General features: G+C 38.2%; 3 protein-coding genes across 4 annotated transcripts; 2 read left to right on the forward strand and 1 right to left on the reverse strand.

Moving 5' to 3' along the window:
* Window positions 1-5,181: 5,181 nt before the first annotated feature.
* Window positions 5,182-6,042, reverse strand: LOC103998961 (uncharacterized). Its single transcript, XM_009420592.3, has one exon. It carries the CDS (start codon window positions 6,040-6,042, stop codon window positions 5,446-5,448), a length of 597 nt encoding a protein of 198 aa, XP_009418867.2. The 3' UTR covers window positions 5,182-5,445.
* Window positions 6,043-11,769: 5,727 nt separating this feature from the next.
* LOC135648565 (squamosa promoter-binding-like protein 17) lies at window positions 11,770-14,163 on the forward strand. 2 transcript variants are annotated; one of them, XM_065166349.1, is made up of 3 exons: window positions 11,770-12,378; window positions 12,966-13,081; window positions 13,185-14,163. In XM_065166349.1, exons 1-3 carry the CDS (start codon window positions 12,017-12,019, stop codon window positions 13,736-13,738), a joined length of 1,032 nt encoding a protein of 343 aa, XP_065022421.1. In that variant the 5' UTR covers window positions 11,770-12,016; the 3' UTR covers window positions 13,739-14,163. The 2 variants fall into 2 exon arrangements, with proteins under 2 accessions (XP_065022421.1, XP_065022422.1); XM_065166350.1 differs by having other exon boundaries at window positions 11,775-12,378; window positions 13,188-14,163.
* A 2,068-nt stretch (window positions 14,164-16,231) lies between these two features.
* Window positions 16,232-18,692, forward strand: LOC135584742 (rhodanese-like domain-containing protein 9, chloroplastic). The gene is made up of 7 exons (XM_009420204.3): window positions 16,232-16,389; window positions 16,489-16,736; window positions 16,816-16,966; window positions 17,645-17,730; window positions 17,816-17,920; window positions 18,024-18,176; window positions 18,435-18,692. Exons 1-6 carry the CDS (start codon window positions 16,352-16,354, stop codon window positions 18,092-18,094), a joined length of 699 nt encoding a protein of 232 aa, XP_009418479.2. The 5' UTR covers window positions 16,232-16,351; the 3' UTR covers window positions 18,095-18,176; window positions 18,435-18,692.
* The last annotated feature ends 76 nt before the right edge of the window (window positions 18,693-18,768 follow it).

The raw sequence follows: 18,768 nt of genomic DNA on the forward strand, positions 1-18,768 counted from the left end.
GTTAGCCTTAAACCAAGTGGATGCTAGACCATTGATCAAACAAGAGAATAAGAATGGAGAAATATATGCATAAATCTAGTCAAGTAACTTTAAAGGAAAATTCTTGAAAAGCAATCCGAATAGCATAAGATAAGGTCAAAAGTCTTCTCGGTGTCAAGTTTAAAAAGCACCAAAGACTTCTTACTTTTAGATTTTGGATATTAAGTGGACAAATTCATTAGCTATAAGAATATTATCATAGATATTCTAACCTTGTATTAATACTGACTACTTAAGGATGATTAAATTATAAAAAAAAAATTTAAGTCTATTGGCCAATACTTTAGATAAAGACTTATAAATAACATTACAAAGTGCCTAAGAATCCTTAATCATGATGGGTTTCTTTCTTTAGAATAAAGATGAGGTGAGTTTTTCCCTAGCTAGAGGATAGAACATTTATGGAATAAAAGTCAAAAATATAATATAATATAGAAAAATTAAGAAGATCCCAAAAACCATTAAAAAATTTGACATTGAGACTATTGGGACTTTGGGCTTTTGCCCGGTCCCATTTGAAGGAGGATAGTATGGATTTTATTGAGAAAAAAAAATTTATAAATATCTTGGTAGGTAGAAGTAGCCAAGAAAAGGAGAGGGGGGCACATTGACAGTCCAAGAAGATTGAGAAGGGAGGGCTCTATAGTTTATAGTACCAAAAGGCAAAGATATAAAATATTTAATTTGAAATGTTACAAGTCATACTTGAATTATCAATGATAGATGAGATCATATTTCTAGTATCAAAAAGTGGTCATTTTATAAAAGAATCTATATTTTTATCACTCAATTCAAGCCATTAAATTTTGGCTCTAGACTATCTTTTAAAGTGGAGTTGTATATTGAGTGTAGAAAATTTGTGATAGAGGGATTGAAGTTGAAGAGTTTTAGCTTTAGTGAGGGAGTTGGAGACATCTTTTGCCTCAAGGTTCGAAAGGTCCTTAAGGGTGCTTTTGATCAAGTTTTCTAAACTAGAACTAACCAACTTGTTCAACTTCCTATAAAAGGATCTAATAGCAAAGAAATCTTGGTGAAGTGAAGTCATAGGATTCAAGGTTTGGACCATAAGTTTAGTGAAGATGGACCGTACAATGTTTGTGGATGTTAGTGTTCTTAGTTCAATAAAACTCAAATTGGAAGAGATGACTCTTATAGAAATTAGAAGATTGGTGGCCAACCATAATGTGATAAATAAAAACTTCTTTAAACAGAGAAGTCCAAGAGAGATTTATAAAAACATATTCTAAACATACATAATACAATTATTTCTAAAAGTGAAGAAATTTTCAAAATATCCTAAGCCAAACAAACTAATATGAAATAAAAATATTTAAAGTTTAACACAAATCTAGTTAAAGAGAAAAGTTGACCTATCAATTTATTAATCACAGAATCAATTACATTCATATCTCTCTACAAGAGCCAAGGAATATTTATAAGAAAATTAATAAAAATTAATTCAATAAGGATCATCAAAGATATGAAAAATTACTTGTATATGTAGCAAAGAGAAGATAATGAGGTATACAATTTATCTAGATAATCAGATTCAAGGATTGGACATTCTTAGCTATCGTAGCGATCTTAAATTTAGATACCTTCTGTAATACTAGTATTCCTCCCGATCTATTAGAGACTAGAAAGAAATTACCCGACCATGCCTTTCCCATATAATGAATGAACTTTTTGGTTATTGTCTTCTTGCTAATAAATTTTTAGAATAATAATTAAGTTCAGATTAAATGAATGGGTTAGTTTAAATAGTGTATCTTTGTAAACTCTTTTACATGTGCTCCAATAATTCCATGATAGCAAGTTAAACATTATGAATTAATAATTTTGAAAGATGAGAAGGAACCTATAAGATCCGACATTGGACATTTAGTATTTAAAATATATTTTTTCATTTTTTTTATGTCGATTCCTAACAAAAAGGATGAAGTGATTGATACTTCTTTGAAGAGGGTGTCGCTTGATCTTATAGCCCTTTTTTGATAGTGTAGTAGTCCACTCTAGTTCAACTTCTCCATTGAAGAAATCCACATATGTAATTGCTCTATCTTTTGCCACCTTCTTGAAAGCTATTGCCATTTTATCTACTAATGAATCAAAGGGAGCAAAAGAGTTGCTAAGTAAGGATAGAGGCTTGGTGGAGAGACCTGCCGGCTTGATAAAGGAACTTGTAAGAGGAATTGTAAAAAGAAGAAATGAATCTCCCTCTATTAGGGAGTGAGAAGTTAGAGTTGGAGACTTAAAATGACAAAGTAGGCGAACATGGTTAGAGAGTAGTAGGGGGGGGTTTATGATAAAGGCTTATTCAAAAGGGAAAAATGAGTGCTCAGCTTTCAGGACACTCTATAATCTCTAAAGCACAAGAAGGCCTCAGCGATGAAAATAGTACCAGAGAGCTACAAGCCTGGAACTCAATGGGCAACTACCATAGCTTTAGAGAATAGGGGGAAGGAGAAGTAGAGCAATCGAAAATATTGATTGACTAACACAAAGAGACGATGACTATATACCCTAGGTGGACTTTGTGAAGGCACTATCATTGACTCAGGTTGGATCAGACTTAGAGGATTAGTGGAAGATGGTGAAACCAAAGTAAGAACATCCAAAACTAGTCATTTACCCTTAACAAAAGAAATAATATTTGACTTGATTGACTTAGCCTTGGGTTGACACTAGACTTGGACACATGGTCCATAGATCAGGTTATCTTCTTCTTCTAGTGAGGTAGCAAAAGCCTTAGAGTCTATAACAATTGGTGGAGAGGACACAATAGATATAGATTCTTGATTTCCTTAACTAAGAGAAATCAGATTAGGTTGATGAAGAGATCGATGAGAAGATGCTCCATGCCCTACCTTCCTACACTTTAAGTAAATATTAGAAAGGTTTTCAAATGCTATGGTTTAAAAGAACTCCATATACCTTGGGGAATATGAAAGGTTAGATCTAAAAGAATACAGAAGTAGATAAACTTACCCCTTGCTTTAGTTACGGTGACTTGATCTAGATTAAGAAATTTACTAATCTGAGAAGTTATTTAGGGTAGGAAGGTAGAGTTCATGAGTTCTAATGGAAGGCTAAGGAGTTGAAGCTAGGTGGAAATAGAATCAATAGTTTTCAAGAGTGGCTAGAAGTTGGGTTTCTAAGAAATAAAGGTTAAGGACTGACCATGAAGAAATAAGGGTCCTCCAAGGAGGACTTTGTTCATCTCCCTCATAGTATGAAACTAAAAGCATAAGAAGCCTCCAGCCATATCTACTATACGGTAGCTTGCTGACAATCCCTAAAGTTTATAAAAGAGATATTTTAGGAGCTCAAGAGATGGGATGTTACTTAAGAAATTATCATAAAAGCTAGTTTATTATTCTTCGTAGGCAAAGGAAACCTCATTTGCATCCAAGATTACACACAATCTTAACTTCTTTTGAATCTTAGATAGCTTATCGTTCAAGGAGGAGTCTGGCTACCAATCGCTAGTCTTTTTGGTTTTCTTGAAAAGATGTGTCGAGGTGAGAGGAGGTTAGGTGGTCACAGTAGGTTGGACGGTTGGAGGGAGAGCTTTAGGGAGAGAATGATACGAAGTAGCATTTTGAGAATTGAGCAAGGGATGCTATAAAGATGGGCAAATAGTAGGAGGGGGAATAAAAGCTAGAGGAGAGGGTTTTGGGGTAATGGAGGTAGGGAGAGGGGGAACATTCCATGTTGGGGGAGGAGATAGAGAAGATAATATCTTTTTTCTTATTTTTGGGTCTTCACTAAGTTAGCATCATTACTTTATACAAAGAGCTACGTGACAATAAATTTACAACTGTTTCTTAAGTTATCTTGTAAAAATATATCACTAGACATCGATCGATCAATTTGTACATAGTCAACCACCCAATTCACAAACTTATAATCTCTCTATATATTTAAATATATATATCTTTAAATATTGATCAAATGTTATCAAAGAGATGATTTCTTTTTGTTGAAAACCTCCACCTAGTTAGCGGTTTTAGAATTATGTGATCCTCATCTTAATTATTATTTGTGAACCTTAATAACTATCTCAAATTCTTTGAAGACTAAGAAGATTCACTAAACAAAATTAAAAAAAGTCTACTGTTGATGATTCTCCAAAATTATTGCTTCAGGTCCAAATGATTCCGTGTTTTCATAATTATAGATTTTGATCATAACATTTGATAACCAATTCGTCTTGATAGATCCAAGGCAATGGCATGAGGATCAAAAGATCAGCACAAAATTGAAGGAGTTGCAGTTGCCCTACATGCAAAGCAGGTCCAAAAGGCAAAACCCAAATGAGGCTAAGTCAGCTCAAAAGAGCCGACAGTCTTCTGCCAGAGCTTCAATTTTGATGCTGGCAAAGCAGGAATACAATGAGGAATAAAGAGCAGTGGTGAAGGATCTAAAGAAAAGACACAACTTGGAAGGTGTTTTGTCTCCCTTCCCTCCCAATCTCTTTTGGGTTTCTTGCAAGTGATGACTACTGGGATTAATGGAATGTTGGGAGTCAGCTTAATATTCAATCCACAGTGACAACTGAGGTGATTATAAAGCTCAAATTTGGCTGAAATATGGTATAAACAATTTAGTCTTAGAGGCAATGTGGGTTTCTTTTTGAACAAAATCATCATGGGAATCTTGTTGCTAACTCTCATAATTTTGAGCAAAAAACTTTGATTTGATCTCAATTGTTTTCAAAATAATTATACTATCATTTGTTGATCAAAACTAGTTAAATTGGATCATTTAATTCCTAACTATCATAGTTTCATTAATATGCATCTACTTTTTCATATATTTGTTCCCTTAATTCTCTTACATCACCTTTCAACCTTGCATCAAAGTCACTGATCAAGAACAATTAACAAATATCAATTTCATAATTCATGAAAGTTGATCCGATAAAAAAAAAATTATGTTTCTGATAGGTTCCACGTAGTTTTATAATTTAGACTTCGCAATAAAGATTTGAATGATTAGGTGATTTTTAAGGTATTCCTTTCGTGACGATATAATTCGAAGTTAAAATGAAAATTCAAGAGACTTATTTTCTTCCAAGAAATGAATTCAAAATTAAGGTAAGGAACAGTTTGCAAGAGAGAGACTAATGACCATAAACACTGAAGTAAAACTGGATATCCAATGAAGTTTATTCACCACATAAACAACCACTGATAGAGAAGAACAGAAGAAGAAGAGAGTAATGCCTAACAAGCTCGACAAGGAAGCCTAAGAACCAACAATGACCAATGCAAAGACCTCCCAATTGAGATCACTTGCTCAACTCTTTGCGATCCCAATCTACCAACTAAAATAGGATCTGAGTTAAGCCAAGGAAGAAGAATGAGCTGCTTCGCCAACATCAACCAGTATCTGTGTCCCCCCTCACATGCTTCTTGCAAGCATTTCTTGGTACCTCCTATAAGACTCCTGCTTCTCCAGCCTAAACTTCTCATAGCAGCTTGCTATGAACTTCTCTGCCAGTCGGTCGATCTCATTTCCGCCACAGCCATCGTCATCATCTCCTGTGGAGGCTTCGGCAGTCTTCTCGTCAAGCCAGTGGAGGTGCTCAGAAGCCGGCGGGTCCATGTCGCAGCCCATGTCATCCGTGGAGATCATCGAATTCCAGGTAGAGTCGTAGTACAGACACTGACTGACGTCGAACTCCTCTGTCTCCGGCGGATCTGGGATGGGAGTGATGTGCGACGAGGGCCGGTGGAGGTATGGCTTGATGGAGCTGAAGAGTTCCTTCTTGCTTCTCCTCCTCCGCTTGATCCTGTAGATGCCGGTGCGGGTGCTCCTCCTGTTGACGAGCTCCACCACCATGGACTTGGCGTTGGTGAGGGCTTGGAGGACATGCCGGATGTGTGGAACGAGGTAGGATCGGAGAAAGGCTTTGAATTTGAGGGTGGATGAGTTTGTTTTCGTAGAGAAATCATAGGAAGAATGCAGGTAGTTCAGATGGTGGTGGTGGTAAGCCATGAACTCCAGCACCTCATTCTGATGAACTCATGGGTTTATAAGCATGTTAAGGCCATGGAACAGTTGCCACCCTTGTGGACCCAAATCACAGAGACTTCCATATCTCATCAGATCATTAGCTAAATGATTTGACTCTAAACTTTGTTCCTTTCCTTAATTAGGATTGAGTGAAAGAAATAATTCCTTGAGGAGGAATATGAGCATAAAGAAGCCTCTCTAAATTTCAATCCTTATTTGAGGAATTCAGATCGGGTGACAAGTGCAACAGGTCTTCTGACATTTGCATGCTTGATGAGAATCTCTGAAGCAATGGAAACAAGGCAAAGTGTGCAGCAACATATGTGAGCCTGAGCCCACTTTGGTCTCTGCTGGGGTACATCCAGTCACATGGAAGATTGAGACAGATGAGACTCCTTTTGTTTCAGTACTCCTTTCAAGTCAAATATCACCTGCAAAGCAGTCCATAACATTCCACCCTCCCCCCAGTTTTAGATTCTCTTCAAAGTAACTTGTCATCTCTTTGTCTTACTGATGCATTAGGATGCATGATGCTGTGATAACATGCAAGAACCCAACTGCCTTTCCAAAGAAGGCTCCATGAGAAGATGTCTCTTTAGCAGAGAACTGCAGGATTGATGGTGCCTTCTAAGATGCAGAAAGGAAGTGCTAATCCTTCGACCCTTTAATCTGAAGGTTGTGTTACAGAAACCACTAACCAGAGCAAGGCAGCAAGTACATGATTGTGGCATTGTAGGAGCTGTGGTGTGCACTTTTGTTTCCCTACCTTGGGAGATTCTTGTAAGTAGGCAGCAGAAAGGAAGTTGATTGAGATGGATCAGTGATGGAATCTTATACCGCCAGCTTTCTTTAGTTGCCTCTCATCAAAGTTTCAGGATTAGCACGCCAAACTATAAAGCAGGTTGTACCATAAGCCTTCCTGTTATCATGTCTAGATATGTTACAGCATCCAAAGACCATGTTCTTGTCGTTTACATCTGCTTCTTGTCCATATCAAATCTATATCGAACCCTTTGTCTCTCAAATCATTGTCCCTTTCCATAAGCCATGATGCAAACTATTTGCTTCTCCTTAAGAAAGATGATACATTCTATTTACTGCGGATTCTTATAGAGCAATGCATAAGACATCGTAGCACATATCGGAGATTCAGACCTTCAACCTATGAGAAAGAAATCTAACATATATCATCAGCCTAGATGCATTGGGCCCTTCTTAATCTCCCCAACACTTGTAATCTCACTTTGCTCAGATTCCATAGTTCAAGAATGGAAACCGGGCAATCGTGGACTTTCCATTGAAAGGAAAAAAGTAGATGATGATTAGGTTGGCTGAGGTTGAAGAATTGTCACGAAACAACCACATTGCACAATCTGTTGGGTAGAAAAAGTAAAGCTAGGATTAGGATTCTTAATCTAAGAATCCAAGGAAGTAGTGATTGTGGGGACGTTTTCCCTTTTTCTCCTTTTTCTTTCTTTGAGACAAAAGGCAATAGTCATATTACATTGCAAAAGGCTGAAATGAAATGAGGAGGAAGAGAAAAGAGGCATGTATTAGGGGACTTGTATGATGACTCAGACCTTGCATTACGATGATATGATAACCTCTTGCATTTAATTGTTTCCAGAAACCCAATTAGTCAGTGCTCTTATGAACAAGCTTAGCCAAGGAGGTGTTTTCATCCAATACAAAGAGGTCATGCTGTGGTTTCTATGAAATGATCATTGCTTGAGCTAGCTTGGCACTTGAGAAGGACACCAATCTACATTTGAGGATAACGGTTTAAAGTATTCAGCAAACATCACTTTAATTTCTGAAGGTTTTATTGGGACACAACCAAAGTGCCAAGAATGCAATCTTGGGGTCCATGCAACAAGTTCTTCTGCAAACTTCCATGCTGGTGTTCCAATTCTTACAGACTAAGTATATGTAGACTTGCATTTGGTTTATAACTGATTAATTCTTTTATGTTGTATGCTATCAATTTGGTACAGAAGATTACTATGGTGAAATGTTAGTGGGTATCATACTGTAAGAACATTAAATGAAGGTTAATTAGATTTGATTGTCTTTTGGAGCTACATGTCTTGGAGCTTTTGTAGTGGCTCAGCTCCTATGTGATGAACTAGTAGTTTGAAGGTTTGATATTGCCTGAATGCTCAATATACAATGATATAACTAGAGTAAAGAATTCAAGCATGGAAAATGCTACTAGTCAGAAGTTTCTAGCCTCTCTTATTATTTTTTATCGTCTGGAAATTTCTTTAGAAGATTCATCCTCTGAAGCTTTATTAATATATTAGGGACTTCTTTGGACTAAAGAATGCTTCTGACCACAATTTAATCTTGTAGTTCTTCTAAGTGTTTTTCTTATTAGAATATTATTTGAATCAACAGGTTATTCTTAAGTGAAATTATATGATCATTTTATCCCCTTAATTTGTTTTCTGCTAGCCTTCATTTAGCATGTGGTCATCCAGATTCTTTGAATCAATACTCTTTTCTATTTAAAATGAGCTTTGAAGTCTCAATTCTCTTTGCACACAATCACTAACTTGTGTTGAACTAATAAATAATTTACTGAAAATTGTATGTATCCATTAGTTTTTTTCTAGGCATAGAGTTAAATTTGTCTCAGATACTCTTAAAAGAGCAACCAGTGTGTTTCACTTCCACCCAAAGTTGTTGTAATTTGAAGGTTACTTCTTTGGAGATGAGAGTTCACTACATCAGCATGAATTTGATATCCCTGGAAAGTTAGATCTCAGGAAATTGCAGAGCATCTTGCAGAAAAAGCTGGTCAATACAGTGGCAATTAAGATGGTTCCACTGTCTGATTCATGAATCATTCTCAGGTGTCACTCTTATCTGGTGTTCCCTTCTTTTCTTCCATCTGATGTCCTCCACCTACAACTGCACAAATCACAGTCAATTACATTCTGAGTTGGCACCTATGGTTTCCTCTTTTTTCCTTCAAGGAAATATACTTGATAGGGTGCTGATATCTGATCAGTTCTTTAAGACATATCTTCAATCCCCTTTCAGACATATATATAAATCTGAATTCACAATGTTGGATAAACAAATAATGCTTTGCCCTCAATTTAGTGGGCTAAAACAGAGGCAATAAATGTTTTTACTTGTCATTGTAAGTATTCATAGTCCCAACTCTGAGCACTCTCCTCCTGATTTGTTCAAGTCATGATATCTCATTTTGGAGTTCTTATTGAGCAAGCACATCTTATCCTGTGGAAAGGAGTAAAGTGTACTGTTCATGCTTTATGTCCTTGTGGGGTTGTGGGTCTCTTTCTTCTACTGGACTAGATCTGGCACTACAAGTGAACAGTCTTTAGAAAGAGGACCACAGTTGTTCTTTTTCTTCTTCTAATAGATGGTGGATATTGTTGCTGCTGGAGGCAGCTTTCTTCCTCAGTGGAGATAACACAAGCTTTGTGAAGGGTTGCTCTAATAGCTGACTCCCTCATTGGACTTCTCCCATGTGAGTTTGGCACATCCCCATCAGTTTGGTGGTGCATCAATTACAACAGCTGCTGCTTACAATAAATTGCATAGTTGTCTGAAAACAAAAGCTTTGTCTGAGGCTAAATCAAAATTTGGCTGATTTCTGCTTTCTGGCTGATCTGCTGGCCATTGTTTTCCTGATATGCAATTAATTCTGTAGAATGTTTCTTCCTCACAAGAAATTGTGAATTTGTTTGAAAAGGTTCTTATTTAACTTAAATGGACACACCACTTTAACATCAGTCTTCAGTCTTCAGTCTTCAGTCATCAGTCATGCTGAGACTCTCTCAGTTGTCAGATGAAACTTTTAGTGGAATTGTTCCTTGTTGTTGCAGATCTATAGTGAGGAATGATGTAATACCATTATGTTAATGGAATAAGCATGAGCAGTTACCAAAACATAACATTTTTTGGACTGACAGTGGTTGATAACATGATACAATGCATGATCTAACTTTTAGGTGAATTGATGTAATTGACATGATTCAAATGAGGTTACCATCAAATTGATGAATATAAAAATAAAAACAATTATTTTATTATGAAAAGTAAAGATTTTTTTTCTTGGTAAATGTCCTTTTCAATTTGAAAGAAGCCAAAATCATTAGTGACAGAAGAATGTGTTGGTGTACAAAATAATCTAAATTTGTCTTTTGTTGACTCATGACAGCACATCCTACTTGTGAATTGTGATATTAATTCTTCTCCATGACTACACCAGACTTATATCTAATAGAAGTAGGTGTGATTAAGTGGACATGTCCGAGGAAAACATTCTCAATTGCTTGGCTTAAGGCAAGACGACTAAATTAGATTTATATTAAACATTCTTAAAATAATGATTAGTCTGATATCATGTCTGATTAGATTTCATGCTAAGTGCTAATCTAAGTCGACCGGAATAATACAGCTTGACCATTGACTCTGATATCATGTCGGAGTATTATTATCATTATCTTTGAATTTAAGGGAATCAATTCTAAATATATATTATAATTTTTATTTTTATCAGATTGAGTAAGAATACAATCACAGTATCCTTATCTCCATCTGGCTCTGATAAATCTTATATTGGCAGAGCTTCGTGTACATGTTGCATGCAATAAAAGATTAAGATTGTACAATCATCACCATTACCACCAACCATAAGAGAAGGAGAACAGAACACCATTCAAATATCTGAGGGGAGCTCTAACAATGGTGTCTAAGCTCACTGTCACCTTGTCATGACCATCAGCAACTTTAGTGGAGGAGGAAAAGCATATCTTGATGGGACCTGGCACTGCCAAATCATATCTTCTCCATCCATGAAGTTTTAGCTAATTGGGGGAGTTCAATTATAGCCCAGTACAAGCACCTTTTGTTCCTTTCTCACCAACCCCAGCAGACCTGTCGTTGCTTTATGGCATCGGTTTGCACTACCAACACCAGGCTCCAACCACCTACAATTCAGATCTAACCAGTCACAACCATTTCTAATGATGTTTGGCATGGAGTTTGATCCTTCCCATGTCACCTGGTGTTATGATGAGAAGGGTTGTGCTGTTCAATCAATCAATCTATGGTGGATCGAAAGATCATCCTCGTGTCATGTTCTTGGAGATACTTAAAGTTTCCTTTTTTGTTTTTGGAGGATAATGCAATAACAAGGTGTGAATCCATGACAAGCAGGTCTCTGTTTCGGTGCCTTGGAACTCTCATCGTCATCAGATTTGTTCACTGACTTGGTAGGTAGATTTCCAGACCAGTATCCAACTCTGAGGATCCCTGTCGCTGCTACCACTATCCCAGCCCAAAGCTGACACAAAAGAGGAGAACACAGCCTGAACCGTTCATGGCTATCATATCCAAAAGAAGAGATCACATCAGACGTGATCATGTCACACTCGATGTGTCCATCGAAGCCCACTTTTTCTCAGCACGTTTGAGCGTCCTTCGACGTCTCGGTCCATGAAAAGCTCAGGTGATGCGCACTGTACCAAAAGCAAAAAAGCCTCCACTAGAAAGCAAGGAGACTTTTGTGGTCGAGATGACATGTTACCAGAGAGAAAAAGCTCTGATCGCGCCATGGCTGCTTCCGCAACCACTTCGGCCAAACGATGGCCTTCAAAGTTCCCACTTCAGCGGGCAGGAGTTGGATTAGGTAGGCATAAGAGCTAGGAAACCGCAACATTTACCAATGCTGCCTTCTCTTGTGATTAAAGATATGAATACTTGTTTGTGTCACATCTCAGTTTCTCTCTCTTCTATCATGGTTCTGTGACAGACCCCTGGCATGGCCCAACTGGCAGGTGCTGTGGTTGGCTTCTTTATACTGGGAGGGCCAAAAGAGCCCACTGCAACAGCCACTTCGGTCTTCTCCTTCCTCTCGGACCGCCTTTTTGCCCCTTCTGTTATGGCTCTGGATTAGCAACAGGAGATCGAAGAGGTGGAAATGGAAACGAGTGCAAGCTCCTTGCAGTCTGTTTCGGGGGCCTGCGGCTCCAGCGACTCCTTCCATGGGCTCAAGTTTGCGAGAAATGGTGGTGGTGGTGGTGGTGGTGGAGCGAGCTTCTTGGAGGCCTCAGTCTATTTGGCGCCCATGGCGGCCGCAGCTCCGCCGAGGAAGGGGAAGGGGGTAGTGCAGCGAGGGCAGCCACCGCCGCCGCCGCCCAGGTGCCAGGTCGAAGGGTGCAATGTGGATCTCACAGGCGTCAAGGCTTACTACTGCAGGCACAAGGTGTGTGGGATGCACTCCAAGTCCCCCAAAGTAGTTGTGGCAGGGATAGAACAGCGCTTCTGTCAGCAGTGTAGCAGGTAAATTTCTTGGCCTCTTTCCTCTGTTCTTATAGGTTCCTCACTTGCTAATATGATCATGTGAAGTACAGCATCAGACAAGCTTGCTTGCTGTTGCATTGTTTGGTTCTTTGTGTTCATGCAATTCGGGGTATCATTTTATCTCGAAGCTGATGACATATGGTTTAGTGATAGGATGAAATTGGTGTTGAAGCCTGATTCTGGTTATGGAATGTTATTTATATTAGGAATTCATACATAAATATGTTGAACTTTGCAGAAGAAGCTCATGATCATTCACAGGGGAAAATTTGTGTTAAAAGGACCTTAGATTTAAAGAGTGTGGCAGCTTTTGTGAACTATTTGTAGGTCTGATTGGTTTTCGACAAATATGTAAATGAACCAATAAAAATTAGTACAACATAACATGCTATTGGTATGATTACTATCAGCAATTCAACCAATTCTGGCATCTATATATCTCAAGATATGGAACCAAATTGCCTATCAACATCATACAGCACAGTACATTTTGCTTTGCTTGATTCTTGCATTCTTAGACAATGCTGATTGATAACAGTGATCATTTGAGGCTAACATTTGCACAGGTTCCACCAATTACATGAATTCGACCAAGGGAAACGCAGTTGCCGCAGACGCCTGGCGTGCCACAACAAGCGGCGAAGAAAGCCACCTCCTGGAACTCTGTCATCAGCTTTCCATGGTTAGGCTCACCTGAGCTCCTTTGCTAAACTTGTCACGCTTTCCTTCGATCTGCTCATGTTTCTGCCTTCGACCATCTTCTGAAGCTTATCTTTAAACTTAAGCAGAAGATAGCAATGGATTTAGAGGATTTCTTGTGGACTTTACTCACCCTAAATTACCTGCGCTAGCGCGAGATGTATGGCAAATTGGTCAAGCTGGTGATCAGGCACTGAGCATTCAGTATCAATGCGGCTTCGGAACTCCATCAACTAGAGGAGTAATACTCATGCAGGATCCTGGGACTGAACCCATATTCTCAACACCGGGAACTCTAGATCTTGCAGCAGGTTCAGACTCTAGCTGTGCTCTCTCTCTTCTGTCTCAGCCATGGGATAGCACCAGTAAGGTAAACCACCAAGCTATTTCCTCTGAAGGAATACCAATTGCAGAACCTACAAGTAAGAATGACTGCATGGATAGTTCATGGGGGTTTAAAGGTCTTGAAGGCAGTAGCAGCAGCACCTCCTTTGATGCAAGACCAAGACAAGTTGGACAACCTGAAAACAGTCATTTCTCTGGTGAGCTTGAGCTAGCCTTTCTAAAGAGGCAATGCATGGGCCTTGATCCCAGTAGGAGATATCAGCATTTGGATGATGCGATCCACTGGTCTCTTTAGTTCCTTTTCTTCTTGTTGGCTGTTGTTCCTTTTAACTATCAAGATTGTAACCATTGGTGTGAGATTCTGCTAGCATGCTACTCTCAGCTTGAAGTTCTTCAAGAAGTTAGAAACTGCATCATCTATGCTCAAATATATTTTCCTGAACAAATTTGTGGTCAAATATTTGAGAGCAGATCTTTCTTTTGTTCCAGTAGTTCAAAGATCTCAAGAGTGTCAATGTGATGTCTGTCTGCAGTAACTTCTCAACATGAATTGTAGGGTGAAGGTCATCAAATGGGTTGTTTGGCATCAGAAACTCCTGCTACAGATCTCTTCCAGGAATTGCTTGTCGAGGAACATCATCTTCTGCTGACCAACTCCAGATGTAATTTTTCATCATTTTGCTGTATCTTATCCTAATTATTAATGGATTTAAAATGTCATCTTATTGTTTATGTAAGCTAAGAATGTGTTTGTCTCTATGTTTTGTTGTCCATGAGATAGTTCAATATATCTCACTCCTTGTTTTGTCACTCTCATCATAATTCTCTACCATGTTTATTTCTAATGTATGACAAGCACATTTTTTTTATTAAGTGGCAATTAGGAATATTTGATATTTAATATATATATATATATATTAATTATATATTAATTATAGAATAATATATATCTTTTTGATAGATGATAAGATGAGAGAAAATTATTTAAGATGATATTGATTTGTACTTAGGAAATCTCTAAATATAAAAAGAGGTAAAGGAAGACCTAAAAAGATATAAAGATGTATGTGTGATGAATTTTCATAAAAAGTCTAACTTTTAAAATTTTTGATATAATATTCCAACTTTGAAAATTTTTATAGAATATATTTTTTTAAATGATCATTTTACTCCTATCCCACCATTACTGTGCCTCCACCTCATCGGTTGCCACCTTTTGTTGCGTTAATTGTCATCCAACATTAGACCTACCTAATGACGAAGACGTAGTGGCCTTTGCTAGACCTGTTGGACCAATGACAGAGGTTGCAAACGAAGACGAGCCGACCCCCTCCTTCCTCGCCTACGGGTAAGGGCATACCCCCCTCCTTCCTTGTCGACGATCCATAGTAAAGAGGGGGCATGAGGAGGCTACATAGCCTCTCCACAACTAATGGTAGAGGTTGCAAGTGAGGGTAGGCCACCACCCCTCCTTCTTCACCCGTGGCCAATAGTGAGGGGGGCTACATGTGATATCAACGACAACGAAGGATACACCTTCATCGCTCAGTCCGATGAAGGTAGAGGCCTTGCCCTCAATGAGAAAGGAGAGTCTACAAAGGCTATGTCTCTATCGTTGGATAAGTCTAATGGAGGGACTTGCTTAAAAAATAGTGGTCATCGATGGGTGAAGGCACATGATAAGTTTAACAAAGATAGGGGTAAAATAATCTTTTCACGTGATAAATACGTTTTGTGAGATTTTTTCAAAATTAGGTCGCTTTGTCGATATTCTCAAAGTAAGAGTTTTGTTTTCAAAAATTTATCTCATATATATATATATATATATATATATATATATATATATATATATATATATATATTTGTACATGAGCAAATAATGAAATTTTATTTATAGTATTATCAACTTGTTTAGAACCACATCGCTGATTGAATTACTATAAAAGACTACAAGGAGGATATTATCTCTCAAACAAGTGGTATCAATTTTTTTATTTAGAAATATGATATTTACTATTGATAGGGAATACCCTATCAGCTAATTATCATTTGAGATGTAATCGCCACGTGGAGTCCATGTCACATTCCATCTGTGTGCCACGTGGATAAGAGTCTAAAGAATATTTCATGAAATATTTTATCCCCTACGATCAGGTATAAAAATACATCTTTAATACAATGATGGGAGATTTATCTTTTTTACTGCTCACATTTATATTTGGAAATTTAGGGTTATTAACTTGAGTATTAGATGGACCGAATCGGAAAACCTCTCTCGTTTAAATGACATATTCGTTTATGAGACATATCGGGAGCTTGTTGTTTTCACCTCGAAGACATCTCGGACAATCTTATGCAAATGAGTTTGAACCACGTCGAATTAATCAAGATATCAACTATATTTTTCCTTATCAATCATTATAAGTTTTAATATAGCATATGCATCCCCTTCAAATATTAAAATCTTTCACATATGGCTCAAAATTTAAAATTAATTATCTTTAATCTTAGTGAATATTTATTTTTGAATTTAAAATTTATATGTTCCAAAAATAAAATTTAATATTTAACATCAAAACATGTATTCAGGCAAATAATAATAATTTTAACAAACTCTTAACTTAATATAGCCAAGAGATTAACTTTATGATGTCATAAATACAAAGTTTAGGGATATATCTGTAATTACAATCTTTCTATCAGTGTCGATCCATATCCAAAGATCCTTCTCGGCGTCCATGTGGCGCGATACCATTGGCGAGAAGGATTGTGAAGCACACCAACCCACCTCTCTCTCGAGCCACATGGCGACGGGAGAGCACGTCGCCACGACCCTCGGCTTCCCGGCTGCGTTTCGGTGGCGCAGCTCCCAATCCCCCAGCTGTAACGGAATTAAGAAGGAAAAGAGATGGTGGTCCTTGGATTTTCCACCACTTTGGCCCTCGGGTGTCCCTTGAGCTCCATCTTGTCCTCTTAGTTTGATGCCTCTTTTAATTTCTTATGATGGGTACAAGCTTAAAGTGCTTGTTGAATTGCCTGTTACAGTGACAGAGGAGCTTGGGCGGCTTGCAGAGTCAACCGCTTTGCTACCTCAAGTGTCAGGTTGTGCCGCAAGAGGTCTGCAGTGATCAGAGCTGAAGTGAGATTCGTGAACGGCGACGAGGCGAAGAAGCTTGTTACAGAGGAAGGATTCACGGTTCTGGATGTTCGAGACAGAATCCAATACGAGCGAGCTCGCATCACCTCATGTTGCCATGTACCCCTCTTTGTGGAGAACCAGGACAACGACTTTGGTATGCATCCCCCTGAGTTTCTTGAGTTGTGTTGCTCTCGTTCTGCAAGGCTATGACATTAACCGTTGTTTGCTATCAGGCACCATCATCAAGAGGACAGTGCACAACAACTTTTCCGGCTTGTTCTTTGGGCTAGCGTTCACTAAACCCAACCCCGACTTTGTGCAATCAGTAAAGCAGCAGTTTCCCGCGGACAGCAAGTTGCTGGTGGTATGCCAGGAAGGGTTGAGGTTAGCTGCTGCTACTGCAGTTGTCTTTTTGTTATCCGGATGTCTGCAAGTTTTTCTGCTTACTTCATAGTTGTTCCTGGTACACCTGCCATTTGATTTCATAAGCTCTCTCTTGATGTCAAAGCTTATTCTGCTAAATCTCATAGTCCTCAATTGATCTGTAGTTTCTGCTGCTCTTATGATACTAGACGTACAGTCATAAGCCATTATTTACCTGGGTCTTTTAATGACTCTGTTAGAACTTCTGAACGTGACTTAGCACATCGTGCATGCCTGTGGTGAACTAGAGATGTGATTTACTGTCTTAAGGTGTAGGTATCGACTAATCCCACCCCAATTTACAATCGGGATATCATTTTTCTGTAAGTACGATCATGAGGTTGATAAAGAGCTATCGATACCGTCATTAGAAATGAAAAATGAGAGAAAAATATAATAGAAAGAAAACTATCGATGAGGAGATTAGAAAAATGAAAGTAGCAAAATTTATATTTTCTTCCTCGAGAATTTTCTTTTTATTCAATTCTTCACGATTGCACATAAGAATGATATCTTGGTTGTACACTGGGTGAGATTTCGATCAATACTTGCACTAATATCCTGTTACTAGACTCATGTTACTGAGGTTAGGCCATACTCGTTCAAACTGTTAACCTTGTTGCTTGCCTGATTCTGAAGGTCTGCTGCAGCAGCTAATACCCTAGAAAAACAAGGCTTTGAGAATATAGCATGCCTCACCTCTGGTCTACAGTCAGTAAAACCAGGTTCTAATCTTGCCTTATCTTTATAATTAAGGCTTTCGCACATGCTCACTCATAGTTGTTTTGCTTGTGTCATTTATCCATACAGGAACCTTTGATTCTGTTGGTTCCACTGAGCTGCAAGATGCAGGCAAGGCTGGTCTTGTGACTATCCAAGGAAAGATTTCTGCTGTTCTTGGGACTGTGCTAATCTGTACGCTTTTCAGACTGCTTAACATGAATAGATGATTTCAATGTCTTTTTGCTAGCTTCAGACTTGTTGACTTGACACATACTCTACTTACATTCGATTGCAGGTGCCTTTCTTTTTATTACATTCTTCCCTGAACAAGCAGAGAAGTTGCTTCAGATGAGCCCTGCAAGCTAGCAGTTATGATGTTTCAGTCGCACCCATCTCTAGTTCCAAATGTTGATGTGAAATCTTCTTAGAAGCTTGCTTTTCTTTTCAGGTAAATAAAATTTCATCTATCATCATCATAAACTATTCCTTGTATGCTTGCTGCAGAACATGCACTGGAATTAATGATATAGCCAAACTACTGATACAATTGCATAGATGATCACCAGGTCTAAGCACAAAACCTCAACCTGTATCTATTTCCAGGAAGCTACTGACAAAAATTAACTGGATTCATTTCTATTACATTCTCATACACTACATTTGCGAGCATCTAATCTTAAATTGACAATGTTCTCTGCAAATGCAGGATGAAGGTCTGAGTGGGTCTTGTGAGGAGAATGACCAGGCACAGGAGTTGAGTTTTTGCCATGCAGAATTCCAAGCGAACATGCATTGCTTGTTGTAACGAGTGTAAATTTAATGGGTTAATCTCAGTGGATCCCAGCAACAAAATGGCAATAATTCACTGCTACTGTTTCTATTTCCAATTGTTAATCTTCGGATAGAAGTGTCATCACGATTTGGAAAGCAAAGTACCTCACATAGAAACACTTCATAGTTTGAAGAGGGTGTTTGATCGCTTACAAATGGATTGCTTATAAACATTTGAGTGTTTAGTTGGCACAAATATTTAAGTTTTT

Source organism: Musa acuminata, chromosome BXJ3-9 (genome assembly GCF_036884655.1).
Source record: "Musa acuminata AAA Group cultivar baxijiao chromosome BXJ3-9, Cavendish_Baxijiao_AAA, whole genome shotgun sequence".
Lineage (NCBI taxonomy): Eukaryota > Viridiplantae > Streptophyta > Magnoliopsida > Zingiberales > Musaceae > Musa > Musa acuminata.